The 15,128-nt window shown below is 59.9% G+C and overlaps 3 protein-coding genes across 5 annotated transcripts; all 3 read right to left on the bottom strand.

The window, feature by feature from the left end:
- Positions 1-263: 263 nt before the first annotated feature.
- Positions 264-5,446, bottom strand: GPN2 (GPN-loop GTPase 2). Of its 3 annotated transcripts, none has more exons than XM_082296755.1 (6): positions 5,389-5,446; positions 4,424-4,869; positions 2,423-2,579; positions 1,975-2,135; positions 1,258-1,388; positions 264-836 (listed from the first exon to the last, which is right to left on the bottom strand). In XM_082296755.1, exons 2-6 carry the CDS (start codon positions 4,838-4,840, stop codon positions 764-766), a joined length of 939 nt encoding a protein of 312 aa, XP_082152881.1. In that variant the 5' UTR covers positions 4,841-4,869; positions 5,389-5,446; the 3' UTR covers positions 264-763. The 3 variants fall into 3 exon arrangements, with proteins under 3 accessions (XP_082152881.1, XP_082152880.1, XP_082152882.1); XM_082296754.1 differs by having other exon boundaries at positions 4,424-4,903; positions 5,389-5,400; XM_082296756.1 differs by lacking the exon at positions 5,389-5,446 and adding an exon at positions 5,366-5,386.
- A 1,000-nt stretch (positions 5,447-6,446) lies between these two features.
- GPATCH3 (G-patch domain containing 3) lies at positions 6,447-10,911 on the bottom strand (the record flags this gene model as incomplete). Its single annotated transcript, XM_082296441.1, has 7 exons — positions 6,447-6,791; positions 7,174-7,301; positions 7,469-7,590; positions 7,843-7,902; positions 8,563-8,737; positions 9,964-10,382; positions 10,569-10,911. 7 exons carry the CDS (start codon positions 10,909-10,911, stop codon positions 6,572-6,574), a joined length of 1,467 nt encoding a protein of 488 aa, XP_082152567.1. The 3' UTR covers positions 6,447-6,571.
- Positions 10,912-12,696: 1,785 nt separating this feature from the next.
- NR0B2 (nuclear receptor subfamily 0 group B member 2) lies at positions 12,697-14,064 on the bottom strand (the record flags this gene model as incomplete). The annotated part of the gene is made up of 2 exons (XM_082296487.1): positions 12,697-12,977; positions 13,539-14,064. The coding sequence occupies 2 exons, from the start codon at positions 14,062-14,064 to the stop codon at positions 12,697-12,699; spliced, it is 807 nt and encodes a 268-aa protein (XP_082152613.1).
- Positions 14,065-15,128: the final 1,064 nt, after the last annotated feature.

Here is a 15,128-nt window from a genome sequence, read left to right as displayed (position 1 = left end):
CTCCGTGCGGCCCCGCTCCAGCCTCCGGATCGCTCCTGGATCACCGGGAGTGACCTGCTTTCCCGTCCCACAGCCCTCCCTCCCTCCAGCAAGCGCTGAGCCTGTTCTCAGGCAGATCAGAGAGGGCCAGGCCCCGGCCAACGCGGAGCTGCCGCTCTCGGCGCGGAGCTGCTGCCGCTCCCACCCGAGGCGCTTTGGCCTCGGGCTCTGCAGCACTCTTGGGTTTATTTATTCAGGTTCAGCAAACTCATAAGATGAAAGTGAGACCGAGGAGTGCTTTATTAAGAAAGAGTCCATCATTATTTCTAAGAAAAAGAAAAACAAACATCTTTCTATCCTTGAGACGACGTGGAGGCGTCTCGGCCTGGATTCTCCTCGGAGCACGGGGCCCGTGCACGCTGCTCCTGCAGCAAGCCCAGGACTGGTGCCTCAAGTCTCCCTGCACATGAGGCAGCTCCAGCTGATTTTTCTTTCTCTGGATCTGTCCTGGTCATGATGGAGGAGACTTCATCTTGCTTCTTTTCCTTGCTATTCCTGCCTTCCCTGGCTCAATCTCTCTGTTCCTAAGGGAAGACCCTCAGCCACCTCCCTTCTGCCAAATCCCTGCTCTGGGCAGCAGGGCCGAAGCTCGGGAGGTCAAACCCACCCAGAGAGGGAGTCCAGACCCTGCCTGGAAAGGCTTTCAGTTGCTCTGAGTCACAGCTTAAGCTCCGGGGAGGAAAAGGAGAGGTGTCAAAACAGAGGAGTGGGGGGGAAGGGCGTGTCACAGATCCATCACCTCCTCTTCCACGGCTTTGTCCTGAGATTGCACATACTTCTCCTGCACTGCCAGGGTGCTGATAACAGAGTAATTAAGGAAAACGAGGGGCTGGGCTCAAACACTCCCTTCTGCAGGAGCTCTGAACGTTCTCAGCGAGGAACCAGCCCAGCCTCACATTAGCCCGAAGGCCATCAGGAAGACGCAGCATCACCTGAGTTATTTCTGGCTCTGCCTGATCCCAGACCTGACAAGTGTAGGAGAATCAGTTGTATGGTTTGAAGGAGAAGGAAAGAACCCAACCGAGGGAGAGTGAGAGAGGAAAGTTGTCAAAAGATTGCTGACACGTTCACGGTATCTGCCCCGGGCTGGGCTGAGCACACCCCACTCCCCACACGTGTTATCACCCACCAGATGATGTCAGGAACAACCTGGGCCTGCAAATCCCAGCCTTTGTCTCCCAAGGAGAGAGAAATTAAACTCAGCACCACAGAGGATACGAAGAGAAGTGGAAGTCGGCCCCCACAGCTGCCGACATCAGCGCCTCCAGGCTGCGGTGCTCCTGGTCCCCGAAGGAATATCCGTTGGCTTTGTCCACGGCCTGCATCACCTGCCGCATGCTCTGCTTGTCCTGGGAGGAGGGACACGGCTCCCTGGGAACCTGCTCCTTCCCCACAGGCAGGAACTCAGGCTGGGCTGTACTGGGGATGTTCTCTGGGGCTCTGGGCCACCCGGACAGCGCCCGAGGCCGCGGGGACACAAACGGGGACAAACAGGGACACTGGTACTGACACCCTCCACCCTCTCATTCCCTTTCATCACCTTGTCCCAGCCCATTGGCCTCTGTTGACACTTCTGCCAACTGCCTGATTAAGGACCTTTCCAGCCCCCCCTCCCCAATGTACTCCTCCCGAACTTCTCACTGTTTGCTGCTCCCTAATTTAACAAGGGTTTAGGTGATCCTCAGCCCAGACTTGAAATGAAGGCCAGAAGAGCTGAAGGAAGGGGGAGCCTGGATTCCCCACCTCAGGACACGAGGCCCAGGTAGCCCCAAGCTCATCAGCCTTTTCCCTTCCTTTGGCTGCCACAGATCATTTACAGGTCTGGGTGTGTTTCCCTGAGTCCCTTCACAGCGGAGGTTTCCAGCCCTGTGGCTCTGAGCAGGCAAAAGGAGCTGCTACACATGCAAGGCTCCCAGTTCCCTCCTGCTGGGTCACCTGGACATTGAGTGGCACGAAGGACACCAGGCTGTAGTCCTCAATCACCTCCACCAGCTTCTCGTTGAGGCGGCGGAAATTCCTGAAGAAGGGATCGGAGGCCAAATGGTCAACGAGGTAAGAGAGGTCCAGGACCTCGGTGTAATAATCCAGGTTGAAAGCTGCAGGGAGACAGGCATCTCTGAAGGCAAGCTGGAAGCTGAAGAGCACAGTGACATCTACAGCAGCTTCCCCAGCCACCCCCATTCCCAAAGAGCTGATTTGCACCTGACACGGCCCAATTCCACATCCCTCCCCCTCAAATTCCTCAAGCATCCAAGGCCAGGATGGAGCTCTGAGCAACCTGGGAGAGTGGAAGGTGTCCCAGCCCACGGCAGGAAGGTAGAAGAGATGAGGCTTAAGGTCCCCTGCCCCCAAAGCATGCTGTGGTTCCATGGAATTCCCTTACCCAGCTTCCCGTACTGCTCGATCAGGTCCATCTTGGAGAGGACGTTGACGTGGGGCAGCTCCACGTGCAGCATGGTGGAGAGGGAGGTGCAGAGCACGGAGATGAACTTCCCGGGGTCTGTGCAGTAGTGGGAATCCACCAGGTGCACGGCAGCCAGCTGGGCAGCAAGGGCACAAAGGGACACACAAGGTCAGAGCCGTGGCAAGCCCATCCAGCTGCTCGTGGGACAGTCTGGAATGGCCACGGGACAATCAGCTCAGACCTGACTGCGCCGTGTGGGGAAAGGACCACCCCCCTCCCACCTCGTGCACATAAAACACAGGATCAGAGAACCTTGGAATGGTTTGGGTTGGAGGGGACCTTGCAGCTCACCTGGTCCCACCCCTGCCATGGGCAGGGACACCTCCCACTGTCCCAGGCTGCTCCCAGCTCCGTCCAGCCTGGCCTTGGACACTGCCAGGGATCCAGGGGCAGCCACAGCTTCTCTGGACACCGTGTGCCAGGGCCTCCCCACCCCCACAATTCCTTCCCAAGATCCCATCCAGCCCTGCCCTCTGGCACTGGGAAGCCATTCCCTGAGTCCTGTCCCTCCATCCCTTGTCCCCAGTCCCTCTGCAGCTCTCCTGGAGCCCCTTTAGGCCCTGGAAGCCTCTGAGCTCTCCCTGGAGTCGAGTCTTCTCCAGACTGAAAACATATCCATGTATATAAAGTGTCTATTGCCACATTCCCACCCTTGGACCACCACGGCTCAGAGCCAGGGAGGGGCTGTGGGGAGGCTTTTAGAGCTCCACCACCAGCACAAGAAACTTCACCCTGCAGCTGCTCCTCCCTTTCTCAGGGTTTCTCTCTTTGCAGCTGAAGTTTCCACACTTGTCTGAACTCCGCAGGGTTTTTGGGGTGGGAGCTGGGGCAGTTCCCCTCCTGAACAACACAACTGCCTCCGGATTCCCACCTCCCACAGGAATGCACAGGCCCACTCGGGAGCAGTAACTGCAGCACACCAAGTTCTGCTGGGAGAGTCAATTGTGGCTTGCACTAATAATTAATAATTACACTAACGAGCAGTTCGGTTCCCTGGGTTTTGTGTGGCTGTAACAATGTGGTCCCAGAGCTGGGGAAGTCACTCCAAGTCAGGGCTCTGAGGCTGAGTCACAGCAGCAGAACCCAGCCAGTCTGGGGCTCCCAGGCAGGCGTGAGCACCTGGGAGAGCACAAAACAGCCCTGTAAATGTCTTATTTTAGCAACTGCAATCCCATGTCCATTTATTCCAATGAAAATAAGCTCTAATGTGCAGATTCCCAGTGACATTCTCAAGCAAATGAAGTTGCCCTTCTTGCTCAGAGCACTCGGGGTTTGCACATTCATGGTCTGGCCCCGCCGCAGAGCAAGCGCAGCGTCAGCAGCTCCCGGGGCTGCTCTCACCTGCAGCTCCCGTTGTGCAAGGGAGCCCAGAGCACGTCCCACGGGGTGCACAGGGACCTGGCTGGGCTGCAGGACGGGCCTGGCACGGCCCCTGGATTCCTCAGGGCAGTGTCAAGGCTCCTGGCACACACACAGAACCCCACTCTGGGTAAAACACACCCGGGCTGTGGGGAGGATCCTGGAGCACAGGATTGCTTGTCCCATCCCTGGAAGTGTTCAAGGCCAGCTTGGAGCTATGTGGGCTCGTGGAAGGTGTCCCTGCCCATGGAATGGACTGGAACGAGATGAGCTTTGAGGTCCCTTCCAACCCAAACCATTCTGGGATTTTGTGCTGTGAGGAAGGAATCTGTGTTCCTGCTCCTAATCCCACTAAAAGCCCTAACACGCCATTTTTTGCCAATCCCTCCCAGCATAAAATAGGGCAAAATTCTTCTCCTTCCCTGACAAAGCCACTTCACATGAAAGGCCAAACAATTCCTGGAGACAGCAGCCATGAGTACCCTCAGTGCCACCCTGTGCCCACGGGGCGTGGCCCCTGGAGCTCGTGGGGTGCCAGGCACTGACCCAGCCCATCCCTACCCTGAAATTCCACTTGGCCAGCTGGCCAAAGACATTCTTCAGGGACTCGTGGTGGGTGTAGAGCTCCACCTGCCCGGGGCAGTCGAAGAGGACGTAGTGTCCCCTGAGCCCCTGCAGCTTGTCCCGCAGCCAGTCCGCGTTGGCCTCCAGGTACTCCATGCAGTAGATGAGGCCCCCGTTGGGGCCCAGCCCCAGGCTGGCCATGACGTCGGGCAGGGTGACCAGCTCGGCGATGTCCAGGGCGCAGGGGCAGGGCAGCGCCTCGTTGGCGGGGTCCAGGTTCACCACGGCCACCCTGCGGCCCAGCCGGCCCAGGAACTCCCGCATGGCCTGGCAGTAGGTCGTCTTCCCGGAGCCCGGCGGCCCGATGACCACCTGGCCAAAGGCCAGCGAGCTGCCCCTGCTGCCCTCAGACATGGTGGCTCATCTCCTCCTCCTGCCACGGGCTGAGACGGGACAACATCCCAATGACCGTTTGATCTGCGCTTATAGGGACGGGATCTGCTGGGATTCGCAGCCAGGAGCGGGTGGAGAGGAAAGGAAAGTGCCTGTACCCCGCTTTGTGACCACACTCCCCCCCCCCTCTGCTCACATCCCCCTTTCCCCTTCACATTCCCATTTCTCCATCACCCCCTTTTCCCCCGAATCCCTCCCTCTGCCTACACCCCCTTCATCCCCACCTCCCCCTTCTCCCCGTGTTTCCTTTTCCCTCGCGTTCCCTCTTCTTCCCTACGGCCCTCATGACCCTCCTTCCCCACTCCCCGTTCCTCCCTCCCAGTTCCGCTCCTTGCCCAGACCGCTTCATCCCTTGTTATCCTCTCTGGTCCCGGTATCCCCCCCGATCCCGGTATTCCCCCGATCCCGATATCCCCCCGATCCCGGTATTCCCCCGGTATCCCCCCCGATCCCGGTATTCCCCCGGTGTCCCCCCGATCCCGGTACCCCCGGTGCCGCGGGCCGCTCACCGCCGCCGGTGCCCCCGCGCCGGGTCCGGGTCGCCGCGAGCCCGCAGCGCCGCGTTCCGGGCGCGGAGCGGCCGCCGCTCCCGCAGCGCCCCCTGGCGGCCGGAGGGATGCGCAGCCCCGCCCTGGCCGGGACTCGAACCCGGGACCCAAATCCGGGCAACGGTCGCGGGTTCGAGTCCCGGCGCCGGCTCTTGTCCCTCCAGCACATCCCCAGCCCCGCTTTTTTCCAAAAGAATCACAGAATTAATTGGATTGGAAAAGACCTCTGAGAGCATCGAGCCCTAGCTCTGATCAAACAGTACCATGGCACTGAGCGCCACACCCAGTCTTTCCTTAAACACCTCCGGGGGACAGTGACTCCACCACCTCCCTGGGCAGCCCTTTCCCAATGTCTAACCCCCCTTTCTGTGAAGAAATTCTTCCTCATGTCCACCCTAAACCTTCCTGGAGCAGTTTAAGACAATGTCCTTTTGTCCTGCCATTCACTGACCGGGAGAAGAGCCTGACCTCCGCCTGGCTACACCCTCCTGTCAGGTAGGAGGAGAAATTCCTCCCTGCATTCTCTCCCTTCACCCCTTAAGGAAGTCACGCAGGGCCTGACCTTCCCCATTCTCACTCAGCCCTCCAGCTCTGGGTCACTGGGACAGAGGCTCGCCCCTGTGCCGTGCCTGGGCCAGGAGAACGGGGCAGAGCACCCTGGAAAGCCGTGGCAGGCAGCACCCACAGGTGCCCAACCGCAGGGCACCGCCTCCCCGAGCATTCCTCTGCAGGCTGCCAGGACAAGCCTTTCATCCCGACGGGTTTCTCCGAGCAGGGTGGGATCGCCACGCCCAAGGAACGCTCGGGCAGCAGCAGCGGGACAGTTACGGTGCCCTGTCTGTGCTTGTCCTTCCCCAGCTCTCAGGCTGCAAGTTCTGCTTTCTCAGCCTCACCAAACACACCAATTTGGTTGATCCCAGCACGAATATAAGTTTTAACCCCCCAACATCTTTCCCCATTCCTACTGAACACCATTTCCTTTCATTTGTAAGGTCCAATTAGTGGGGAAAAAACCCCAACCGTGGCAATTTTTATTACAAATCCGTATTTTTACTAAAAATAAATATATCAACACCCTGCTTCACACTGAGACCAGGAGCCAGCCTGGACTGGGGAGCAGGACAAAGGCTGTGACAGTCCCTGCTCAGTGTGGCTGGGACCTGAGGCTGCCCAGGGCGGGGTGGGACGCCCGGACAAAGGCCATGTCCTGCCTGTACTTCATGGCCGTGGGGGGCTGGCGCCGGAGCAGTTGGTCACCCGTGTCCTGGGGCTCAGGGTCATCGTAGATGGTGGAGATGACAACAGAAGTGTCCTCACGGGGCTTCTTCCTCCTGATAAAAGTTGGCAGCTTCTCCCCGTGGTACCTGGAGGGAAGCAGGAAAGGTTTGGTGGGAGGCTGCAGAGGCCACCAGGCATCCCTGTGCTTCCCAGCTCCTTTCCTGGAATGGTTGGGTTGGAAGGGGCCTTAAACCCATCCCGTTCCACCCCCTGCCGTGGGCAGGGACACCTTCCATAGACCTGCACGTGGTTCCAGCCCTGCTCCAACACCACAGCTCCGCTAAGGAGCCCTGGATTGTCAGGAAGAGCAGCCTGTTTATGTGGAATTCCCCAGGTGTGCAGGGAAAGGCAGATCCCTGGGACAGCCCTGTCCCCACTCGGCTCCCCTTGCAGCCTCTCAGCTGCTGTGAGCCCAGAGAGCCTGGGCAGAGGTGGGAACAGGGGCTGAGAGGGCATTTGGGTACTTACCCCAGCCCCCTCTTGCACCTGGGGTTCTGACCCTCGTTATCCAGAGCTTCAGCCATCCCAGAGTTGCTGCTCCCCAGGCCCAGCCCCTCCGTCCAGCCCTGCTGCTCCAGGACCTTCCTGCCAAAGCCCTGGGAGAGGGGAAAAAACCATCACAGACTTGCTGGACAAATCCCACCCTCATCTTCCCAGAGCCTTCTGCCCTCCTCCCACACCCAAGACCTCCTCCTACCCCACACCCTGTGGGCATCACCCCTAGCACAGCCCCTCCTGCCCTGAGCAGGCACCCAGAGCTCACCTTGGTGTACCTCTCGAAGGTGCCAATGTGCTGCCCTGACACGGATCCATCCTCCAGCCCATCCCGGAGCCGCCGCTCCAGCCACATCTGCACCGAGTCCCGAGCATCCTTATCCCCTCCATCTGGGGAGAAAGCAGCCAGAGTCAGCGCAGCACAGCTCAGGGAGGCTGCTCAGCACCAGCATTTCCCCCAGAGCACCAGGCAGAGGAGGCAGAACCTGTTCTTTTTGGCAACGCTTGCTGCCAGACCAGAAAAACATTGTTTCAGGTTCACTGACGGCTTGGATGCTTTCAAAGGATGACAAAGAGCTCCCCAAATTCTGCATGGTCAGAATTTCCCTGGTTTCCCTGGGGTGGGTGGCTCAGCTCTGATACCTTTGTCATAGTAGATGCTCATGTCCACGTCCCAGTCATCAGCTGTCTGCTCGTCAAAGTCTGCCAAGAGAAGGGAAGCAGCACTTTAGGCGAGGTCTGGCACAGGGGAGCTCTTTGCTGGTGGCCCAGCTCCCTATTTTCCCTAACAAAATGGGAAGGGATCACAGAATCATTGAGGATGGAAAAGATCTCCAAGACCAATCACTCCAACTGTGACCAGTTCCCACCTTGTCACCACTGAGTGCCACGTCCAGTCTTTCCTTGGACACCTCCAGGGATGGGGACTCCACCGCCTGCCTAGGCCTGACCACCCTTTCCATGAGGAAATGCCTCTGGTGTCCAGCCTGCCCCTCCCCTGGCCCAGCCTGAGGCCATTCCCTCTCCTCCTGCCCCTGTTCCCTGGGATCCCCTCTGGCTGCCCCCTCCTGTCAGGGAGCTGTGCAGAGCCAGCAGAACCGGACACAGCACTCGAGGTGGTGCCTCAGCAGTGCCAGCATAGAGGAAATGGCAATAGAGACTCCCCAAATCCCAGAGCCCATCCAAGAGGCTCCCAATGGCACCACAGGGTGCTCTGGGGGGGCTCTGGTGACCAGTTTTGTGCCCAAGGGAAGGCTCAGAAGCCATGGCAAGGTGTTGGTGGCTCCAGTTGACCTGGACTGTTTGTAAGGGCTTAAACCTGATGTAAGCTGGTGGGCTCAGTGACACAAACACCAACGTCACCTCCGTCCTCCTCCTGCCAGAACTGGGCATCTGTGTAGAACACGAGGCCGGAGCCGCCCTTCTCCCACTTGAGCTCGATCTCCTCCTCGAAGAGCCGCTCCCGCGCCCGCTCCTGCTGCGTCACGTCCTCGTGCAGGGCCTCGTGCCGCTCCCACTCCTCACACGTGTCATTGTCCTGTGAGCAAAGCCCAGCAGGGAGCTGGGGGACGCCAGCACAGCCCCGTCCCTGCTGCCTGAGCCCTTCCCAAGGCCGTCTGACCCCTTCCCAAGGCCGTCTGACCCCTTCCCAAGGCCGTCCCTCTGGAGCAGCTCCGCCGGCAGAGCCGGGCCCGGCCCGTGGCGCTCAGGCCCCGACACGACGGATGAGCTCATCCCCTGACTAACGCCACTGCCAGAGTCAGCAGGGAGAAATCCCACAGCACACCCACTCCACAGGCCCGACCTGCCCCGCACAGATGCCCATTTAAGGAGCAGGTGCGTTGGACCTGAAGTCAGCACTAGCAACGAATTAATTCCACTCCAGCTGATCCCTAAGGAGATTGTGTGGGCTCCCAGGAAGCAGCGCCCTGGCACAGACACAGAGCTGCCTGCCCAGCTCTGGGCACAGCCATTAACCAGCCAAGGAACAGCCAAAAGAACGACTGCAGAGCCAGGAAACAGCCTGGGAGAAACAGCTGGAGGAGTCTGTTTAGTCTGGAGAAGAAAAGACTGATTAAAAAGCTGGAAAAAGGAGGGAACAAAGTGCTCTCTGTGCTCCCTGTTGCCAGGAGAAACCAATGGGGTGGAACTGAGCAGAGATTTGGCATCTGAGTTAATTCTGGTGGAGGAAAGAACGGGAATGGCTTGCCTGGGGATCTGTAATGACAGAGGTTTGGGAGAACAGGCCAGACAGGCGTCTGCCAGGGAGAGGGGTGGGATGGCTCCTGCCCAGCCCAGTTCTCCAGGAGCCTTTGTCACAAAAGCCACTTTCCTCAGAGTGGCTAAACTCCAAGTGCAGGAGCATCCAAGGTCAGCCCTTTGTGCAGCTCTGCACGTCACTCCCAGCACACAAACGTGGTCCCCAACCTCCGTCACCTCGTTTCCCAGCAAAGCAGAGCTGGGCCCATCTGCCAGGCAGCAGGGCAGGGTCTGCTGGGCAGCAGCAGCCTCCCCTCCGCTCCTCCTCACATCAGACACTTTGGGACCAACCCCTACGACCACCCTGAGCAGTTTTGGGGGGTTCAGGCCCCCCTGTCCCTGCCCCAAGGGGCTCAGTGCACCAAGGGATGAACAACTGTATTTTAACACTGTTTCTAACAAGCCATTTATCCAACTAAAGGAGTAAAAATGAGCTCTGAGAGTGGGATCTGCCCTCATAGCTCCAGCAGCTGAGCCTGGCTGGTGCTGGAATATTCCACTTACATCACCTGAGTGCGACTCCTCTTCCTCCTTCTCCTGCCCCTCCTCATCCTCCGAGGGCCGGGCGGGGTGAGTCACCCCCGAGGGTGGCACAGGCTCCTCTCCCTCCGTGATCTCATCCCCTGCAGCCGTGTAAACTCTTTCTTCCTCAGCAACTGTCTCAGTGTTCTGGTATTCAAAGGGCACATTCCCATACCTGCGGGATGAGCCAGTCTTTGGAAAATCCAGCTGCAGTTTCTTGATAACGCGGGGGGGCAGCCTGCAGGCCCGGATCAGCTCCAGGAACACGCTCAGGGGGGTGCCCACGTTCCCAAAAGGCATGAACGAAGGGGGGTTGAACTCGGGCAGCCGCTTCAGCTGCGCCTCGGTGACCGCTTCCCCGGCAGCCGCCCCGTCCTCGCTGCTGGGAGACGCCTCCGGGCCTGCAGCAGAAAAGCGATGAGTTGGGGCGGGTAAATCCCGGCGCCCCCGAGCGGGAGGGGAATAAGTGGAGCCCACATGGGCTCTTCCTGCCTCGGAGCAGATTTGAAGCATTAAGGAAACTCCGCGAGGAGCTCTAACCGCCCGGTGCCCCGAGCGTGCCGTGCCGGGACCCCGCCCGCCCGTACCTGTCCCGGGGCTCAGGCGGACCCTGCGGATGAGGCAGCGGCCGGGCAGCGCGGCGCCGCCGGGCCCGACCCAGCGTTTTCCCGAGTACATGCGGACGAAGCGGCGGGCGCGGCCGGGCCGCACCGACACCAGGCAGGAGCAGGTGCGCGGCGCCGGAGCCCCGCCGCCCGCCGGCGGGCGCTCGGGGCGGTGCCGGTAGTGGAAGCAGAGGAAGCCGCCGGCCTCCAGGAACTGGCTGAAGTAGGCGCGGAGCTGCGCGGAGCGGAGCGCTGCCGGGATGCCGCTCACCAGGCAGTACCGGGCCGCGCCGCCATCACCGGCGGCTCCGCTGGGCGCCGCCATCTTGGACGGCCGCTGCTGGCGCGCGGGGATGACGTTCGCGCGACGAGTAGAGGGCGCCGCCTGGCGGCGGGGGAGCGCGCGGCAGACCCGGGGTCCCCGGGCCTGGGGAGGTGACAGGGCCTGGGGACAGAGAGACCCCGGGGTGCCACGGGGACCCAGGTACCCCAGCGGGGGGCTCAACATGCCCTGGGGGTGCCCAGACCCCGTTGTGGGGGTGTTTAACAGGCTCTGGGGGTGCCCAGACCCCGTTGTGGGGGTGTTTAACAGGCCCTGGGGGTGCCCAGACCCCGTTGTGGGGGTGTTTAACAGGCCCAGGTTTGGCTAGACCCCCAGGGAGGTCACAAACCCCGGGGGTTTCAGGGCACTGGGGGTGTCCAGGCTGCCCATCCTTATCCCCTGTGAGGGGTCTGGCCTTGTCCCCGTTCAGTCCCACGACCTTTGCTGTCACCCCCCCGTCACGGGCGGGTCCCACACTGGACAAGCACCCACGGCCATCCCCTGTCCCCGGGACAGCCGGGAATTCTGACTCGGGGCTTGGCGCTGCCCGTGGGCCTGTGGGAGCCGTCGGTGACTCCGGCGCTCCCTCCCCGTGGAAAAAGGCCGTCACGGGGCTGAGATCACCTCGGCAGCGGCGGCAGAGGTGCAGGCCCGGGCTGACACAGCCGTCCTTCCTCACCCTGCGCTGCTGGCGAAGATTCCGGGTGTTTCCGTGGGCACGGGGAGGCTTCGTGCAGCTTTTCCTGACACCTCACCCGTGCCAGCCACGGAAAATGGGATGGGATTTGTGCCTGCTGGCAGCTGCGTGAGGCAGAGCAGCCGCCTCTGACAGCGCCCTCGGGAGAGGCTCGACACCTGGATCTCAACAGCCGGAGAAAGGTCCAGCGTGGGGATTTGGTCCTGGAAATCTCTGTGTGCTGGGAGCTCCCACTGTCTGGCAATCAACCTGTCTGCATTGCCAGATGGATTTTTATGGAAAATCCCTTTTTACTGCATTCTATCTTTTCCACGAATGCAGTTTTTTCTGCCCACCCCAAATTCAACACTGTGTTCCAAAGCACCAAACATTTTATTAAAAAAATAATTTATTGCATCTTATATACAAACCACATGAATGTTCACTTATAAAATACTGACACCTCGCCTGTTGGAGGCAGGAGGAGCGAGTTTTCCAGGTGTGCACCTGGCTCTAACTCCAGTGAGGGAGGTTTGGATCTCCCACTAAACCAGCTCCACTCGGGGTTCACTTTTCACACAAACGGGAAAGCCCAGAGCCCCAAATGAGGTGCAGTAGGTTTAGGTGCTCCTAAGTGCTCTTAATCCTTTTGTATTTCATGGAATTATGGAGGAAAGAGAGAATCTGAGGAAAAGAGGGGCGAGTCTGTACACCCTGTAGGATTTAACACTCTGGCTTTTTCCCTGAAGAAATTTCCTGCGTATTTCTAAGCACAGAAGCCAGAGCCAGAGCTAATTCTGTAATGTTAGCCCTCGGTCAGTGATCCCACTGAGGCCACCAGACACCACGGGATCAAGCTGGGGACAACCCTCACTGCTTGGAGTTCACAGCAAAATGAGTAGAAACTGGGAGCAGAGCTCCGTGCTCTGGAACAGGGAACAAAACCCCTCACCCACACACGCTCCCCGGGGCTGGAGACCAGCCCAGGCAGAGCAGGAGCTGCTGTAAAATCTGCTGAGCCACAGCTGCTTCCCCAGGGATGCTGCAGCCTTGGCTCCAGTGAAACACGGCGTTCCCCCAGAGTCCGGAGCGCTTCTCTCCCAAATCCCCGCTCAGCAGGGCAGGGGCAGCCACGGGGCCTGCGGCCAGCCCGCGACCTCAAACAGCATCTCCACCAGCAGCTCCCCCATGTCCGCGTCGCCGATGATGGGCCGGAAGAACAGGTCCGTGACGAGGGCGGCAGGGATGGATTTCAAGGAGGAGGTGACCCGTAGGATGTGGGAAAAGCGGCCCTGATCCTCGGGGTGCAGCGGCCGCAGCAGCTCCCGGAGCGCCCGCTGGGCTTCCCACTGCAGGCTCTCGATGTAGAGCGGAGCCCTCAGCCCAGGGATGTCTGCGAGGGAGAGGAGGGAGAGAGGGAGATGAAGAAGGATGGGAAACAGCTCCAGGTTTCTCCCATTCCCACCCGTCCCCATTTCTCAGAAGGGATCTCTGAGGCCACGCTAAGAGATGGACACAGCACTGCTGAGGCGTAGCTGTTGCAGGGATGCTGTGTGAGGGGGAAAAGCAGTTAATGGGCAAAATCATTAAAAGTAAAGGAATCCAGGACTTATTGTCTGCAGGGCAGGCAAAGGTTTTGACATCCTCCCTGCTTCCCAGTGCATTTGGGAATGACCAGAGTTAGGGAGAAGGTGACCAGCCCTCTCTGCTGCTCACACCTGCCCATCTCTGAGCATCTCCAAGCCACGAGGTCTGTGTTTGCCCAGGAAGCTGGTGGAGTCCCTACCCCTGGACGTGGCACTCAGTGCTCTGGGCTGGTGACAAGGTGGGAATTGGCCCAGGGCGGACTCGATGGTCTTGGAGATCTTTTCCAACCTCAGTGATTCTGGGATGCTGTGATTCCATGTCCAGCTGCCAGCGCTGGCCAGCAGAGCCACGAGGGCCTGGCACTCACCCGGATTGAAGAGAATGGCTCCCCTCAGGTAGGTGTACTCGTTGGGGCTCAGGTCCAGCCTCCAGAAGCTGTGCAGGCACCACTGCAGCTGCTGCACGGCAGCCAGCGTGGGCTGTGTCCCCTCGGGCTCCTGCCCTTTGCTCTGGCCGCTGAGGAGGATCTTCTTGAGCATGCTGGGGGCCGGGGCCTCCATCACCTCGAAGGTCACCATCTCCTGCACCAGCCCCAGCAGGAAGAGGGGCACCCAGCAGCTGTCCAGCAGCAGCAGCTGATCCTCCCGTGGCAGCAGGTGGAAGGCAGCGACGTTCTTCATGAAGTTGATGGTTTTGACCAGCACGTCAGAGGCGGCCTGGCAGGTGAGGTGTGGTGTGCGCAGGCACACGGTGCGGCGCTGGTGGCACAGGCAGCGCTGCCGGGCCCCGCCGCGGGGCAGATTCTGGCTCAGGAGGGTGTACAGGATGGCAGGGTGCTTGTCCTTGCCGTGGCACTGGCACCTCTCACACTCCATATCCACGCTGGTGCTCATGGCTGAGCCAGGTCCTCGTCGAAATTCAGCAGGTGGGAGAGAGATGTAAAATCCCTTCCAAAATATGTCACAGGCCGGATTGTCCCCGTCCTCCCAGCTCTGCCAGCTCGTGGCTGCTCCAGCCAGCTCTTATAAGGCCAGGTCACAGTGAACACCCCTCCACAGCCTTGACCGGCCTGATTAAGCAGCCCTCATTAAAACCACCCAGCCAACCCCGTTGTCCCTGGGCCGGGCCGAGCGAGTTCCCGGCGCGGCGTCAACGGCCGTTTTCTCAATGAATCGGCGGCGGGGAGGGGCTGTGCGGCCTTATCAGGATTACCCAAACAGGATAAACAGAGTCATTACCCCAGGCTGTACCATGGCACCGAGGCCCCATCGGGCAGGTGTCACTGCCAGGGTTCACAGACAAACACGGGGCGCTCGTCTGGGCCCGGCGTTCAATGGCCCCGGCGTTCCGGCCTTGGGAAGAGCAACCTGGAAGTTGTGTTATCAGCGGCTGTTTGCCCGGCCTTGCTCAGGAGGCTCTTGTTGTGGTGGAGGAAGAGGAACCTGGTGAACTGGCAGGCTGTGATGGGGCCAGGGGTCATCTCTCTCAGAGGAAATGTAGGGCCGGGGAAGGGAAAATGCTCCCATTTTCAGAATGAGAGAAAAGTAAGGAAAAAAAAGGTCAAAGTTCTCATATTTTCCCATCAGAAAGGGACCCGGAGGTGCTGGTCAACAGCAGCTGAACATGAGCCAAAGTGGGCAACGATTGTTCCCCTGTGCTGACACTACTGAGGCAACTCAAACTCTGGGGTCAGTTTTGGGCCCCTCACTCCCAAGACAGACACTGAGCGTGTCCAGGGCAGGGAACGGAGCTGGGGAAGGGTCTGGAGTACCAGGAGCGGCTGAGGGAGCAGGGGGGACTCAGCCTGGAGAAAAGGAGGCTCAGGGGGCCCTTCTCGCTGCCAGCTCCCCGGCAGGAGGGTGGGGCCACGCCCGGGGTCCCCTTTCCCCTTTGCCCCTTTCCCCTCCCGGGAATCGCGGCCCGCACCGCCCGTCGCCATAACAACCCCGCCGCGCCT

This window comes from Coloeus monedula (genome assembly GCF_965178545.1).
Source record: "Coloeus monedula genome assembly, chromosome: 24".
NCBI lineage: Eukaryota > Metazoa > Chordata > Aves > Passeriformes > Corvidae > Coloeus > Coloeus monedula.
The sequence above is the reverse complement of the archived record's forward strand: the minus strand, read 5'-3'. Positions and strand labels throughout refer to the sequence as shown.